Genomic DNA, 16,635 nt, shown 5'->3' on the forward strand with positions numbered 1-16,635 from the left:
CCGGTGCCATGGGGACTGCCCCAGGGTTGTTCTTGGGGGACAGTGAGGCACAGGCAGGGTCCACTGCGGTCCACCAAGGTGTGACCCTGAGATGCCAGGGTCCTGTCCCCCAGCTGGGGGTGCTGAGCCCCATGTGGACTGGGGCCGCCTGGCTCTGCTGTCCAGCAGCCTGACCCCCACCGCATCTGTCCAGGCACTTGCACCAACGACCTGAAGGATGAGTGCCGCACGCCTGGGGGCACGGTGGTCGCTTCCTGCTCTGAGATGTCTGGCCTCTGGAACGTCAGCATCCCCAACCAGCCAGCCTGCCACGGGCCTCGCCCGCTGCCCACCACGGTCGGGCCCACGACAGTTGGGTCCACCACGTTTGGGCCTACCACCCCCCCTGCTCCGTGCCCGCCATCGTCCATCTGCCGGCTGATTCTGAGCAAGTGAGACTTGGGTGCAAGGGAGGGAGGGTCAGCGTGGCCGCCCCAACCCCACCCTTCCAAGGGCTGGCGGGGAAGAGGTACGTTTTCAGGGGCCTCCTGAGAGGAAACAAGAGCTGCTGGTGCCACAGGCCAAGGAGGGGCAGGTGCTGGGGAGGGGTGGGTGCTGGGGAGGAGTGGGTGCCGGGGAGGGGCGGGTGCCGGGGAGGGGCGGGTGCCGGGGAGGGGCGGGTGCCGGGGAGGGGCAGGTACTGGGAGGGGTGGGTGCCAGGGAGGGGTGGTCATGGCTGGAATGCTGCCAAGGGCTGGCTGGGCCAAGCGGTCTCTGAGGCTCCCTGCTGGCTTAGGCGTATGGACGGGGGCATCGGTCACCACCCCCAGGCAGCTCCCAGGTTTGCAGGGCGGCAGTGGGGGGCCCAGGAAGAAGAACTTGCAGAAATAAGTGTATGATGCCATCTGGAACCCCAACCCCGGCCCCCAAGCCCACAGAATATGTGGAACGAGGCTTTCCGGGCACAGACAGGAGGGCGGCCGCACACCAGCGGCTGCTCAGGGACTCACCTCGCCTGGGGACTGCCCTGAAGCCTGGGAGCCTGACATGGAACAGCAGGTGGCCGGAGAGGCTGCACCCAGCACTCCACGCATCCCTCCTACAGGGTCTTTGAGCCGTGCCATGCCGTGATCCCCCCACTGCCATTCTATGAGGGCTGCACTTTCGACCAGTGCCACAAGACCGACCTGGACACGGTGTGCTCCAGCCTGGAGCTGTACGCGGCGCTCTGCGCGTCCCAAGACATCTGCATCGACTGGAGAGGCCAGACCAACCACATGTGCCGTGAGTGCCCCCACTGTCCTCAGGGTCCCAAGTCGCTTGTGAGGGGCACAGGTACGCCAGGCAGACCCTCAGGGTGGGCTCGGGCAGTCAGGGTGGGACCTGGAGGAGGAGGGGTCAGCCCCAGGACAGAGTGCTCCCGGTTCCCTGGAGAGAAAGGAGGGCGTCCACATCGGGGAGCCTGTGGTGGGGCCCTAGGGTGTGGCAGGCCGTGGCCAGGCCCAGACCCACGGGTGGCTGCGGGCAGCTCTGGAGAAGATGTTGGTGCCCAGCGGCCCGCGTTGTTCGGGGTGGGTGCCCTCCCTCCCTCCCTCCCTCCCTCCCTCCCTCCCTCCCTTCCTCCCTCCCTCCCTCCCTTCCTCCCTCCCTCTCAGGTGTGGCTTCCCCTCCCCACAGAATTCACCTGCCCAGCCGACAAGGTGTACCAGCCGTGCGGCCCAAGCAACCCCTCCTACTGCTACGGGAACGACAGCGCCAGCCTCGGGTAGGCGCCGTCCCTCCTGGCCCTGCCGTGGGCCACTGCAGCCACCCGGACCCCAGCCTCCTGCTGCGTCTCCCACTCCCAGGCTGGGGCCCTTCCCACCTGGAGGGAAAAACGACATCCACCAACCCTATGCTCTCCACAGGGCCCTGCCGGAGGCCGGCCCCATCACCGAAGGCTGCTTCTGTCCGGAGGGCATGACCCTCTTCAGCACCAGTGCCCAAGTCTGCGTGCCCACGGGCTGCCCCAGTACGTGCCCCAGGCTGGGGCTGGTGGGGTGGCAGGACTGGGCCTGTGACTGTCGGCCAGGTCCTGGGGTCTGCCCGGCCCCAACGCGGGACCCTGCCCCTCGCCCCTGTCGTGGTGGCTGACCCCCCGTGACCTCAGATCTCTCTCCTTCCAGGGTGTCTGGGGCCCCACGGAGAGCCGGTGAAGGTGAGCGGGAGGTGTGGCCCAAGAGGGCACTGGCGTCCAAGAGCCTGAGGAGGGAGGCTCTGGAAACACTAGCCCCAGAAATGGTCAGAGGGGGCTCAGGGGACGGGGTGTCCTCTCTGTGCCAGAGGCCCAGGGAAAGGGCTGTGGGAGGCCCAGGCTCCCCGAAAGACTTGGGGATCTCCCTTCCCAGGTACCCACTCTGTCCGCACTGGGGACCGTGCCGGGGCCTCTGTCCTGGTGTTGCTGTGTGGGTGCCGGCCCCAAGGCTGGCCATACTCTTCCCTTCCTTGGGACCCCCTTCTGCCCGGCCGAGACTGAGGCAGTGTGAGGTGGGGGGCACAGGCCAATCACCCCACAGCCTGCCCACCTTGCAGAGCTTCCTGCCCATGCTTGGCCCACCCCGCACTTTAGAAGCTCTACTCCTGCGGGGTCCTCAGCTGCAGGCCGCACGGCCTCCACACTGCATGAGCCGGCCTAGCTGCTGCGCCCCTGGGTGGAGCCACTGTGGATGCTGGACCTCAGGCCTCTTCCTCACAGGTGGGCCACACCGTCGGCAGGGACTGCCAGGAGTGCACGTGTGAGGCGGCCACGTGGACGCTGAGCTGCCAACCCAAGCTCTGCCCGCTGCCCCCTGCCTGCCCCCTGCCCGGCTTCGTGCCTGTGCCTGCAGCCCCACAGGCCAGCCAGTGCTGCCCCCAGTACAACTGCGGTAAGCCCTTCGCTGGGTGGGGGGCACGGCGTGGCAGGCAGGTGACCCGGAGCCCACTCGGCCCGGCCTTTGCTGCTGCCTTGGGGCACGCACCTGGGGGCAGTGCCTATGAGGGTGCCCCCTTCTCCGCTCCTGCAACAGCCTCATCCGGAAGACCCCCCAGCGGGCTGTCTGGGCAGTCCGCAATCCTGGAGACCCCGGGGGTGGGCCTTTGGGCGGGGGCAGGGGACAGACTCCCAATTGCCTCCCTCCGCCCCCGCAGCCTGCAACACCAGCCACTGCCCTGCACCCGTGGACTGTCCCGAGGGTGCCCATGCGATCCCGACCTACGAGGAGGGGGACTGCTGCCCGGTCCAAAAGTGCAGTGAGTATCCTGGACCAGACCTTGTCGTGGGCCGTGGGCTGGGGTCTCCACCCGGGATTTTGGGGGGCCATAACCAGATAACCAGATGCCGCTGCGGCTTGTCCACTGCCAGTCTGTGGCTCCGGACTGAGCCTTCCACAGGGACAAGGCTGGACAAACCCCAGTGGCGAGCCTGGGAATGAGGCGCCCAGGAGGCTGCAGGGGCGGGCATGCCGAGGGTGAGGGGAGGACGGGTGGCAGGGGGTGCAGCTGCTTGTCTTCTCCTGGGCAGACTGGACAGAGTGCAGCATCAACGGGACCTTGTACCAGGTAAGAGCCGCAGAGCCCAGACCCCGCAGCCACAGGGACGGAGCTTCCTGCTGACCCTAGGGCCCAGGTAGACTTCGGAGCACCTGCCAACCCCCGCTGGGGCCAGGGACTTTAGTGTCTGTGGACACAGTCCACTATTAAGTGTGGCTGAGGCCTGAGGTCGGTCCCAGGCCCCGGAAGTGTGGACGTCTACACCCTGGGCTGCCTGGCTCCGGGGGCTCCGGGGGGCTCCGGGGGCTCCGGGGGGCTTTGCCTCTCCTGGCACCACAGCACAGCCAGCCTTGGATCCCATGGCTCTGAGCTGGCTGAGCAAGTGGCCCCCATCCATGGGGGTGCAACGTGGGGCTCCGCCCTAGGGATGGGGACCCTGGGCTGTGGCCTCTGTACCAGGAGGTGCCACCAAGAGTCACCCCAGGGGTGCAAGTCAGCCTGATAGGAAGCGGCCTGGAGGCGGATGTCTGGGAAGGTGGGGGCAGCAAACCAGTGAGGAGGCAGGGGCGGGTCTCCTCAGGGCCCAAGCTCATGGGCCCTCAGCAGAGTGTCTGCTGCCCTGGCTCTTCCCAGCCCGGCGCCGTGGTCTCCTCCAGCCTGTGCGAAACCTGCAGGTGTGAGCTGCCTGGCGGCCCCCTGTCGGACACGTTTGTGGTCAGTTGTGAGACCCAGATCTGCAACTCACACTGCCCTGTGGTGAGTGCCCCTGCCCTGCCCCTACCCCCTCCCGGCCCCTGGAGGGCAGTGGTCCTCTGGACTCCGGCCACATGCCCATCCCTCCCACAGGGCTTTGAGTACCAGGAGCAGAGCGGGCAGTGCTGTGGCACTTGTGTGCAGGTCGCCTGTGTCACCAACACCAGCGGGAGCTCCGCCCACCTCTTCTACGTGAGTAGCGGCTGCCACAAAGAAGAAGGGCAGGGTCTGGGAGTACTGAGGCATTTGGAGACCTGTCGTTACCCCCCGGAGCCAGGCATGCGTCTGGCAGAGGCTGGGGACCCTCTGGAAGCCCACAGGCTGGGGTGCAGATAGACGGACAGATGGAGGGAGGGTCACTCACCCCGGGGCCTGGCCTCCCTCCAGCCCGGCGAGACCTGGTCAGACCCCGGGAACCACTGTGTCACCTATGAGTGTGAGAAGCACTTGGACGGGCTCGTGGTGGTCACCACGAAGAAGGCGTGCCCCCCGCTCAGCTGTTCTCTGGTGAGGTCCAGGACCCCTGCCCCAGCCAAGGCGGCTTCAGCCCCAGATGGGTTTGGGGGGCTGTGATCATCGCTGCAGCGCCAGCAGACACTCTCTCCTGCTTGGGGCTGTCCACTCCCAAGCCTGGCCCCATGTCCCCGTCCCCCACTTCTGCCGGGGCCGCCGAGCGCCTCGACACTGAGGGCACCCTTCTGTTGGCACAGGATGAGGCCCGCATGAGCAAGGACGGCTGCTGTCGCTTCTGCCCGCCGCCCCCGCTCCCACCCCAGTACCAGAACCGTAAGTGCCGAGCCTGCTGGGCAGGGTGGGCTCCACCCTCAGAAGTCCAGGAGCAGCTGGGCTGGTCCTAAACCCTGTGTTCCTCCCCAGAGTCGACCTGTGCTGTGTACCATAGGAGCCAGATCATCCAGCAGCAGGGCTGCAACTCCTCGGAGCCCGTGCGCCTGGCTTACTGCCGGGGGAACTGTGGGGACAGCTCTTCCATGTACGTGCCTGGGCAGTGGGCAGGGAGACGCAATTGACTGTGGGGTGCAGTCGAGGCCCCCGGGGCTCTGGGTACCAGAGAGATGAGGGGCAGGACCATGAGGGGCCAGGGAAAGGGCTCTGAGGGTGAGGTGGGAAAAGGGTCCTGAGATGGCGAGGGTGGGGCTGGGGCGACCACAGTCCCAGAGCCTGTGTCGGCATCACGCGCCTCTGTTTACTGAGCTCCGTCGGTAACTTGCTGCAGCTGCCCTGAGTCTCCCTCCCTCCCATCAGCACGGAGCTGGAGTCAGCCCTGGTGGGACTGTTGGCGCCTGGGGAACTGGCAAATGAGAGCTGGTTGTCAGACACTGGCAGCACGCCTCCAGGAGTAGGGAACACGATGGGGCCGCCCGGAGCTCCGCACGGTGCCAGCTTGCAGCACGAGGCTGGGATGGTCCTGGCAGCTGGTGGGACCGGCCGGAGCTCCGCACGGTGCCAGCTTCAGCAGGAGGTGCTGAGCAGTCCCTGCCCACAGGTACTCGTTCGAGGGCAACATGGTGGAGCACAGGTGCCAGTGCTGCCAGGAGCTGCGGACCTCGCTGAGGAATGTGACCCTGCACTGCGCCGACGGCTCCAGCCGGACCTTCAGCTTCACCGAGGTGGAACAGTGCGGCTGCATGGGCCGGCGGTGCCCCGCGCCGGGCGACACCCAGCACTCGGAGGAGATGGGACCCGAGCAGAGCCAGGAGGCGGGGAGTGGGAGCTGGGAGAGAGGCACCCGGGTGTCCCCCGTCCACTGACCAGCACCGCCGCCCTCCTGACCCCCAAGGAGAACCTCCCATATGTCCTCCGAGTTCGGCTTCCAAGGCCAGTGGAACTTGTGCCCTCATCCAGGCGGCTGCAGCTTTGAACACACTGTCCACGCCCGCTTTCTTGTGGAGGGTGTGGGCTGTGAGTCACCCACTGCCTGGAGGAGGGGCCCTTACCCGCCCCGCCTGCAGCCACCTCTCAGGACCAGCCCAGGGCCGGTGGGGCTCCTCTGGCCATGTGTCCAGTCTGCTGTTCTCAGGACTTGAGTGTCACCTGAGGGTCTCAGCAATGATGCTTGGATGTGGTGATAGGCTGCCCAGTGGCTGCAGGAGGAAAAGCCTCACTCCTACCTCAGCCCTCAGCCTGCACTCCCCTCCTCAGGACATGGCCAATCTGTTGCATAAATACACTTGAGCATTTTGCAATTTGTGGACTGTACATTTTTTGAGCTTGTTCATAAAACCCAGGAACAGGTGGAGATAGACCTGGGCTCCAGGGGGTGCACACCTCAGGCCAACCACCCAGCACTGGGCAGCCCTGCTGCCTCTGTGGGCTGGGTGGGACAGTGTCCATCTGCTCAGAGAGGAGAGGCCAGAGCTTGGATCTGCCCCATGAAGAGACCACCACTCTGCAGAGGTCATTGAGGGCTTGGCTGCAGTCTAGAGTCCAGGATGCATCTGTCAGAACACAGAGAGTGAGTGAATGAGAATGAGAGAATGAATGAGTGAATAAATGAGTGAGTGAATAAGTGAGTGAATGTGTGAGTGAATGAGTGAGTGCATGTGTGAGTGAATGAGTGAGTGCATGTTAGTGAATGTGAGTGAGTGAATGTGAACGAATATGTGACTGAATGAGTGACTGAGTGAATGAGTGAATGAATGAGTTAGTGAATGAGAAAGTGAATGAGTGAATGAGTGAGTGAATGCGTGAGCAAATGAGTAAGTGAATGAGTGAGCAAATGAGTGAGTGAATGAATAAGTGGATGAGTGAGTGAATGTGAGTGAATGTGAGTGAACGAATATGTGAATGAATGAGAGACTGAGTGAATAAGTGAATGAATGAATGAGTGAACGAGTGAGCAAATGAGTGAGTGAATGAGTGAGCAAATGAGTGAATGAGTAAGTGAATGAGTGAGTGAATGAGTGAATGAGTGAGTGAATGAGTGAATGAGTAAGTGAATGAGTGAATGTGAGTGAATGTGAGTGAATGAATATGTGAGTGAATGAGTGAGAGACTGAATGAATGAGTGAGAAAATGAGTGAGTGAATGAGTAAGTGAATAAGTGAGTGAGTAAGTAAATGAGTGAATGAGTGAATGAGCAAATGAGTAAGCAAATAGGGAATGAGCGAATGAATAAGTGAATGAGTGGATGAGTGAGCAAATGAGTGAATGACTGAGTGAATGAATGAATGAGTGAAGGAGTGAGTGAATGAGTGAATGAGTGACTGAATGAGTGAGCAAATGAGTGAATGAATGAGTGAATGAGTGAGCGAGCAAATGAGTAAGCAAATGAGTGAATGATGAGTGAATGAGTGAATGAATGAGTGAATGAGTGAGCAAATGAGTGAATGAGTAAATAAGTGAGTGCATGAGTGAGTGAATGAGTAAATGAATGAGCGAATGAATGAGTGAATGAGAGAATGAGTGAGTGAATGAATGAGTGAGTGAATGAGTGAATGAATGAGGGGTGAATGAGTGAATGAATGAGTGAATAAGTGAGTGAGTGAATGAGTGAGTGAATGAGTGAGTGAATGAGTGAATGAATGAGTGAGCAAATGAGGGAGTGAGTGAATTAGTGAGTGAATAAGAGAATTAGTGAATGAATGAGTGAATGAGTTAATGAGTGAATGAATGAGTGAATAAGTGAGTGAGTGAATGAATGAGTGTGTGAATGAGTGAATGAAGGAGTGAATGAGTGAGTGAATGAGTGAGTGAGTGAATGAATGAGTGAGTGAATGAGTGAGTGAATGAGGGAGTGAGTGAATTAGTGAGTGAATAAGGGAATTAGTGAATGAATGAGTGAATGAGTGAATGAATGAGTGAATGAGTGAGTGAATGAGTGAGTGAATGAATGAGTGAATGAGTGAGTGAATGAATAAGTGAATGAATGAAGGAGTGAATGAGTGAGTGAATGAGTGAAAGGGAGTGAGTGAATTAGTGAGTGAATAAGGGAATTAGTGAGTTAATGAGTGAATGAGTGAGTTAATGAGTGAATCAGTGAGCAAATGAATGAGTGAGTGAGTGAATGAGTGATGAATGAATGCATAAGGGAGGGAGTCAGCAGGGAATGGGGCCAGCCCGGGCATCCAGGGCACCTCATGGCCCAGGCGAGGGCCTCTGACACGGGAAGGCTGCCCCTGCTGATGGAGGCATTCTGGGATGGGGGGTTCCATCTCTGCGCAGTTCCTAGACGTGCCATCACGGGGCTGAGCTTGGGGTGTGCACACTCCTGAGTGTATCTGCAGGCAAGCGGGAGGTCAGCAACCCCACAGAGGGTGCCGGACGCTCTGCAGAGGGTGGGCTGGGCCCTGGAAGCTTGTCTCTCTCTTAGTTCTTTCTGACCACCGCCACCCCTCCCCGGAGCCTCCATGTTCCTGATGCCCAGCAGTCTCTCCTTGGAGGGCTCCAGGGAGCCCGCAGATCCCCCAGGACACTGACTGGGCCCTGCCTCGGGCACACAGCCGCGCCAGGAGAGCGGGCAGCACTGGCTCCACATCCCAGGAGTGGGCAGAGGGGTCTGGAAGAGCCCAGGCTGAGCCTAGCGGGGCTGGGGAGCCCACTGCCTAGACAGGGCCAGCACAGGACGGCGGAAAGAAAGGGAGGGCTGTGGTCAGCCCTGGCTAGGCCTGTGGCGCACACAGGAAGGCCCAGGAACGTCTGGAGCCCTCCACGCCTGATGGTGGGACAGGTAGGTGGGAAGCTGCGCCCAGAGCGGAGGCGGTGACTTTCTGGGCTCAGGGTCCTCCCTGGGCCTCCCATGGCTTCAGGTGGCCTCAGTGTCCCTCTGGGCGAGAGAGGGCCTCAGGGACTTGTGCACCCTGGGCGTGGTGTGGAGTGGCTGAGGGGCTGGCAGGGGGTTCACCATCAGCAAGGTGGACGTAGGGGCCCGGCCTCGCGTCCGTGTCTGGGTAGGCGCTTTTCCCAGCCCTCTTGGACTTCGGCCGCGCCCATTGCTCCAACCTGTCCCTGCCTCGGTTTCAGGCCCCAGGCCCGGCGGCGGGGTGGGGTCTGGGGAACCGACCGACCTTCCATTCTCAGGCGTGCAGTCGCGCTCCCCGCAGTCGCCACGAGGTGGCAGCACAGTCAGCCCCGGCACCTGCCCGCTCAGGCCCAGGCTCCAGGCACCGCAGAGCCAGGGGCGTCCCGGGACTCGGCCCACATCCCTCAAGGCTGGCCCATGGCCCTGGGAGGCTGAGGACACCCCTCATGGCTTACAGGCACATGGCGGCCTGAAGGGCTTGGGCTGGGCCAGAGGGCCGCGGCCCCTCCCACCACTTTGTGCCTGGCCCTGTGAAGAGGCCGGGTCGGTCCCAGAGTCCCTCCTGCCCGTGGGCCACGTCTGCAGGTACTGGGAGGTCGGAGGGCAAGGCCGGCCCAGTCCCTGCACCAGGATTTTTGATCCATTGGCAGGCAGTGAGGCCTCCGTGGCTCCAGCCTCGGCTCACATCTGGGGGTTACTCTGAAAGGTCTCGGGGCTGGGGTGCCCAGGACCCCCCAGGTCCAGTTCCCCAGCTACCCACCTGCCCTGGCCCAGTGTGTGCTCCCAGACAGCTGGGCAGTGGGGCTGCCTCCAAGCCTGACTCCTGGGGTGAGCAGGTGGGGTAGAGGGGGCTCCCCAGCCTCGACCCGTATCCCCTTGGCAGCCAGGCAGGAAGCACAGCCCGGGAGCTCCCGCTCCAAGAACCATCGGATCCAGCGCTCAGCTGACCCCCTGACCTCACAGCTGCAGGGCACCCTAACCAGCACCACTGTGCCCAGGGTGGATCAGGTATCCTAGAAAGCTGCCAATTCCTCTCAGGGTGGGGTGGGCACTGCTGACTAATTCTCCACCTCCTGGGGTTAGCTTGGCCCCACGGCTTCCCGCCCGGCCCTCCCTGCCTGGAACACGACAGAGTGGCCGGAGGTAACCGGATAGCAGGTCCCTGGGAGAAAGCAGTCGCCTCCCTGCCGCACCCCCCGCCCCGGTCGCCACAGCCCCTGGCCCTGGTTATGCAAGTCACCATTCCGGAAAGAGCCACAGAGCTGGGCGTGGCCCCCAACACCTTGGCAGCTGCCAGCCTGCCCTTGCTCCCCACTCCTGGACGTAAGCGGGAAGAGGCCAGGGCTGGCCTGGGTGGCCCCTGCCCCGCCCCCCATGCTCCTGTGCCAGGAGGCCACCTGGAGTATGGCCTTAGCGGAGGCGTCATGTCAAGGCTGGATGCTCATGACTCTGGGCCCCCCTCCAGGAGCCAAAACTTCCCCCAGGCTGATGGAGAAGTGGTGTCCCACCATGTGTCCAGGGGTCCATATCCGGGCCCATACTGGGGCCGGCTTCTGCCCAGATGAGGGGACCTGGGAGGCTCCCGGCCATGAGGAGCAAGATGGACAGAGAGGCAGGGCTCAGGGGCCCGTGACCACGGAGGGTAGGCCGTGCTCTCAGCCCCCTCCCAGCTCTCCCCAGCATGGCGGCACACAGGGCTCCTCGGGAGCCGGATACCCGTGGTCGGACATGTCCTGGGGTGTCCCAGGCAGCAGCTCTGAGCTCCGGGCAGCAGGGTGGGTCCCTGCGGTCGGCCACGTCCTGGGGCATCCCAGGCAGCAGCTCTGAGCTCCGGGCAGCAGGGTGACTTCTCGGAGCAACCAGAGATCCAGGGCACCTGCCTGGCCCAGGCGCAGAGAGATGGACGCTGCAGTGTCAGGGATGCCAGCTGAAGCCCTGGGAACAGAGAGACCTGAGGATGATTTTAAGGAGGCTGGGGCCAGCGTGGAGAAGCAAGGCAGCTGCCCCGGGGCTGGCCACTCACCTGGGCACAGCTCCTGCTGGACGCTGGACACGCATCCTGCCCCCAGGTGTGCCTGAGTTCAGGACGGGTACCGACTGTGTGCCTGAATGTCCCTAGGCAGGACCCGGAACGTGTCTGACCCAGGGGCAGCCTTGTGGGGGACAAAAGACTGCAGAAGAGATAACCCCCTATGTAGAGAATCCAATTGAACCAACAGAGGAGCCGCGGGCGCCGACGGGACAGCCCCACAGAGCCCTGGCTAGAGCGGCCTGAAGTCAGCGCCGCTCTTCCACACGCTGGACCACCACCGGAAAACGACCACGTCCCCGGCTGTGTTGAAGCTGCGCGGTGAATACCCACGTCTCCAGCAGCGGGCTGGAGGGATGCAGAGGAGGACTCAGAGAGGGAAGGGGCGTTGCACACACAGGCGTGGCTCCCCCAGGCTGACGGCAGCTGGTGAGAGCTTTAGAGGAAGTTGGCAAACTCATTGTAGAATCTACCCGGAGTGAAAAAGGTCCTCAAATATCCAGGTGGATTTGGAAAGGGATGAGCAAAGAGTGCAGTGCCCTGCCACCCAGGAGGGCTTGCCAGCAACCATCGCAGGGAAAGCACCCCTCCCCCCAGGTCACAGTGGCTTCCGGCCGCCGTGCTGTGTGGACCGGCCCACGCAGGCCAAAGAGACCCACTGAGGGGCCGGTGAGGTGCCCGTGTCCCTGGGGCCTCGCCGTGTTGCAGGAGCAGTGTGCAGGGCTGTCGGCGCCTGAGCATCTGCCGGGAGGCCTGCAGGGTCTGGGGGCTGATTGTTCACGCCCAGAGCCCAGGGATGGAGCCCGGCCCTCACAGTGAGCAGAGCAGACGAGGTTACCTGGTGGAAGGCACCACACGCTGGAGCCACAGGGCACCCGAAAGCAGAAAAGGAGAGTTCAAGATATTGGGGCTAGAACCGTGGGTGTGCTGACCAGAGGCCGCGGGAGCCCGGGGTGCGTGTGGGGCCGGGGATGACGGGACAGACAGTCAGTGCGTGTGGCGCGGGGCTGCGAGGGAGCCTCCGGCCAGGGTGGCTGGACCAAGGTGGGCCAGCAGGGGCGGATGGAAAGGTGGCCGGGCCAGGCTGCGTGCGGGGGGCTTTGGAGGTCCCAGCAGAGGCACCTCGAGGTCTGCCTCAAATCCTGCTGCCTCTCACTCACCCTGGGGCTTTCTCAACGCTCATAAAACCCAGCCGGAGGTCACACCCAGGCGGCTGCATTTTTACAGAATAGAATAAAAAATAAAACGTCAGAGGTGACCGTGAGAGACTGTGTGCGTCCTGGGCCCTGGAGAGACGTTTTATGACCGAGGTTCTGGGAGGCGCAGACGCGGCAGCCCGAGGACGTGGAGAGCCGCAAGTCCGGGTCAGAAAGAAGGTGCCTGCAGGCGGGACTGCGTGGCTGGGAGGCTGCGGCGTGTCCGGCGGCCCCGACACAGGCCCGGTGGGAAGGACGCACCGGTGCTGCACTCTCTGCTCTCATCCGCCATTGTCGTCCGGACTGTTTACCCGAAGGTGACATGCACCCCTCATGGCACTCACCCCACTCCCTGCCTTGCACAACCATCCCTGCCCAGCCCGCCCACTTCTCCAAATGTGGGACTTCTCAGCCCTCGGAGCCCACCCCTGGGATCCCCCAGCCTCGGGGCCTTAGTGGGGACTGTGGGGTGGGGGCTCCTGTGCTGGCCCTGCCCTCACCAGATGAAGGTAGACAATGAAGACTGAGCCAGCTGAGCTGTGGGGCCTGGGGGACTCAGAAGCTCCTGGCTGGGCCCCTGCCAATGGTGGGGGCGGCTCTGTCACCTCCGGGAGCTCGCCCTGCTCACGACCCACCACATGCCACCCTAGTCCCAGACCCTGCAGGGGCCCCGAGGGCAGTGCTTACCAAACCAGAGGCAGAGGTCCTGCACCCCAAACCATCCAGACCCGTCCCAGGCCAGCGCCCACTGGCTCCTCCCTGGCTGGACTAAGCCAGAGGCTCATTCCCACCCGGGCAGGGTTGGGGGCTGCTCCTCTGACCGTCCTGCCCAGAAGGGGGCCCAGCCCTGATGCACCACCCCTGCAGGCCCCGGGGCTCAGGACCCTGCCTCGCCCAGCACCCACCCGGGGGGCCTCAGAGGCCAAGCAGAGGCTGCCTGGGCGGGGGCCGGCAGGAGGGTGCCGGGGAAGGGACCCCAAGCTGATGTCCCCAGCCAGTGGCTCTCAAGCTTCCACCCTCCCACAAAAGGATGGTTCAGAATTGAGTGAAAACCGAGAACCCACGTCCTGCCGGGAGGGGCCCTGGCAGGCCGGCTCCAGCTCACAGGGTCCAGGAAGAAGCCCCTGGGGGCAAGGAGATCACCAGGCCACACCCTGCTGGCAGGATGTGCCTTAGGTCCCCAGAGCCAAGAGGCACGATGGCCTTGCTCCCGGCACCCCACTCCCCTGCCGTGGACCTGTGCACCTGTGCCCAGCTCAGGAAGCCACTGGTAGCTCCACTGAGACCAGCCTCCTTGCCCGGGGTGTCTCAGCTGTCCCCAGGGCCATGTCCCCCACCCCACACTTGGGTCTCCACAGCAGTGCTGGCCGGGCTGGTTTGCAGACTCTGCTTCTGGAGAATCGTGCGGTGGCTCCTGTTTGCCTACGTGATGCTGCACGGACAGAGCTGCAAGGCCCTGGGCGGACATGCGGACATACGGATATGGACACACAGAGGCTTGGAAATGCCTCCTTCATCCCTGCTAAGAGCTGGGCCTGGGGCTTCGCCCCTACCCTGGAAGCAGAGGGTGGGTCTGCTCAGCTGGGCAGAAGCCTGTCCATCCAGAGGCTCAGTAACTTCAGGGTAATGCCCCTGCCAACCCCAAGCCAGTCTCACCATCCTCCTGGTGATAAAGGGTCGGTGCTGAGTGACCTTAAGTTCTGAGAAAGGGGCCTGGCAGCAGCTCTCACCCAAGCTCTGCCAAGGCCTCAGGCCGGCCATGAGCGAGTCTGCCCCTCGTGTCCCCACAGCTGGGCAGAGCCGGGCACGAGGCCTTGGTCAGACCGCCAACCCCCCCGCCACAAACAAGTCCTCATTGTGCCCCTTGAGGCTTTCTGACCACCCTGACCTCTGAATGGGGTCGTAGGTCAGAGTTCAGAGTTCACTAACCACTGTTCTTGGAGCAGCTCAGACTCTGTACCCCACAGGGGTGTGGGCACGTACGCCGCCATCTGCTCAGACCACACAGGCTGTTGGGACATCACCTGCATCCCAGATGTGGGGCAGGCAGGGCCCTGGTGAGGCTGAGTGCACAGACAGGGCGGCAGGGCCCGAAGGTGCAAGGGGCAGGGATCACGCCCGGGCCTGTGGTAGGCTGCCCCTCTGCTGCTCGGCCTGCCCCATCCCAGCACCAGAGCCAGGACCGCAGTGAGTCCCTTGGGCTGGGCCTGGATCTCCCTCTCCCAGTTCCTGCAGGGGCCCTGGGGCCAGGTGGGGCAGGAGCCAGCGGTAGCAGGAGCCTGTAGGGCTTGGGTGTGAGTGCTGGCCTTGGTATCAGGTGCCTCACCCAGCACCGGGCCACTGGGGAAGGTGGCGTTGGCCACAAGAGGCCATGCTGGCCCCTCTGCCAACCCCGTAGGCGCTAAGTCAACATCGGGGTTCCTGGAGGGAAGGGAGGGCCTGTTTGCCGCGGACACTTGGCAGGGAACCAGAACAACGTGCACCCCACTCCTGTTTGCTCTGACTCCAGTTGTCTTAATCCTGAGCAAACGCGGCCAAGGGGCCTCTGCCTTGTCCTCTGTCCACACCTGCCCGCATCCTCGCCTGCCCGCCACGCTGAGGCCACGCCTGCCTGCCACTGCGAGCCACCCCAAGACTCTGGCCCTGCATGGGGGTGTCGCTTCCCCAGGAGACTCTCAGGGCTAGGGAGCCACGAAGCACCCACAGTGCAGGGGCCAGGACCCCTCCCGACACTGGCCTTAGCATCTGGCCACGGCGTGCCTGCCCCTTGCATCCCTGTTGCCTGCTCAGGCTGGCTCTGCCATGTCCCCCTCCTCCTCCTCCTGCACGTGTGCCCTCTACTTCTCCCTTTTCCCTTTTGTCCCCCTTCACTACTGCACCCCTGCATCCAGGCCCCACTGGGCTACTGCAGAGGACCCGCTCTGGCAGCATCATGCCTCTGGGGAAAGTCCTCCTTTGCTGTGGTTCTGAACTCACAGGTAAGTTGAATGAGTGGAGCAGAGACCTCCTCCATGCCCTTCCCCAGGCTCTGGGGCTTGCATTTTGTTCCAGGGACTTTGCTATTTGCTCTCTGTAGCTACATATTTTTCTGAACCTCTTGAGTTTGAGAAGCATGTCCCTTCACCCTTATATACGCAGACATGTCTCCCAGAAACAGCAGGGGTCGCACCCAGATGGGTCGGTGACGTGACATCACAGCCCAGAGGCAGACCCCTCCGCTGTCCTGCCCATGTCCATCACAGCTCTCAACTTTCCCACCCCAGGATTTGGCGCAGGACCACCTGTCCCACCATTGCCTGCTTTTCAGTCTCCTTGTATCTGGAACCCGTCCTCAGCTTTTCTGTTTCTTGACCGTGGTCTTTTGAGGAGCACAGGCTGGTTATGTTGCATGGCACCCCTAAGTCTGTCTGAGGTTTGCTCGTGCTCCAGCTGGGCTGTACCCTGGTAGGGTCACCACGGGGAAGCTGTATGTGTCTCCAGAGGATGTGATGCCGGCTGGACCCAGCACTGGGACGCCAGCCTTCATCACTTGGTTCAGGGGTGTCTGCCAGTTTTCTCCACTAGAAAGTTGTTGGGAACAGACCCCCCCAAATCTGGCCATAAACCAGCCCCAAAACTGGCCATAAACAAAATCTCTGCAGCACTGTGACATGTTCGTGATGGCCATGACACCCACGCTGGAAGGTTGTGGGTTTACTGGAATGAGGGCAAGGAACATCTGGCCCACCCAGGGTGGAAAACCGCTTAAAGGCATTCTTGTTTTTTTGTTGTTTTTTGAGACGGAGTCTCACTCTGTCGCCCAGGCTGGAGTGCAGTGGCGCAATCTCCACTCACTGCAAGCTCTGCCTCCCGGGTTCACGCCATTCTCCTGCCTCAGCCTTAAACCACAAACAACAGCATGAGCGATCTGTGCCTTAAGGACATGCTCCTGCTGCAGATAACTAGCCCAACTCTCCCTCTATTTTGGCCCATCCCTTCATTTCCCATAAGGGATACTTTTAGTTAATCTAGTATCTATAGAAACAATGCTAATGACCGGCTTGCTGTTAATAAATATGTGGGTAAATCTCTGTTTGAGGTTCTCAGCTCTGAAGGCTGTGAGACCCCTGATTTCCCACTCCACACCTCTATATTTCTGTGTGTGTGTCTTTAACTCCTTTAGCACCGCTGGGTTAGGGTCTCACCGACCGAGCGGGTCTCGGCAGAAAGTTGCCATCTCCTCCCTTGGAGCTAAGGAGTGTCTTGTGGGAGATGCTTCAGGACCACGTAGTTATTCTATTCTTCCCTGGCTGCTGTGCCTTAACTAGTGTCAATATCCATCAATGACTCTAATTCCTCCCACTTTTCTTAGTCTTTCTCTCTAAAAGCTGGGAGAGCTCAGGGCATTCAAGGAAATCTCTGTCAAAACC

At 62.0% G+C, this 16,635-nt stretch overlaps 1 protein-coding gene across 1 annotated transcript in view; it reads left to right on the forward strand.

Moving 5' to 3' along the window:
- MUC5AC (mucin 5AC, oligomeric mucus/gel-forming) overlaps positions 1-6,430 on the forward strand; it is a 47,199-nt gene extending 40,769 nt beyond the window's left edge. The window contains 16 exon segments of the mRNA XM_074012537.1: positions 194-431; positions 1,085-1,263; positions 1,657-1,771; positions 1,887-1,990; positions 2,145-2,176; positions 2,714-2,885; positions 3,148-3,249; positions 3,521-3,558; positions 4,123-4,245; positions 4,336-4,434; positions 4,630-4,749; positions 4,953-5,028; positions 5,119-5,233; positions 5,747-5,993; positions 5,995-6,226; positions 6,229-6,430. Of these exon segments, the coding sequence (XP_073868638.1) occupies positions 194-431; positions 1,085-1,263; positions 1,657-1,771; positions 1,887-1,990; positions 2,145-2,176; positions 2,714-2,885; positions 3,148-3,249; positions 3,521-3,558; positions 4,123-4,245; positions 4,336-4,434; positions 4,630-4,749; positions 4,953-5,028; positions 5,119-5,233; positions 5,747-5,993; positions 5,995-6,226; positions 6,229-6,287 (2,051 nt within the window). The 3' untranslated portion in view covers positions 6,288-6,430.
- The last annotated feature ends 10,205 nt before the right edge of the window (positions 6,431-16,635 follow it).

The sequence above is a fragment of the Macaca fascicularis genome, chromosome 14, assembly GCF_037993035.2.
Source record: "Macaca fascicularis isolate 582-1 chromosome 14, T2T-MFA8v1.1".
Lineage (NCBI taxonomy): Eukaryota > Metazoa > Chordata > Mammalia > Primates > Cercopithecidae > Macaca > Macaca fascicularis.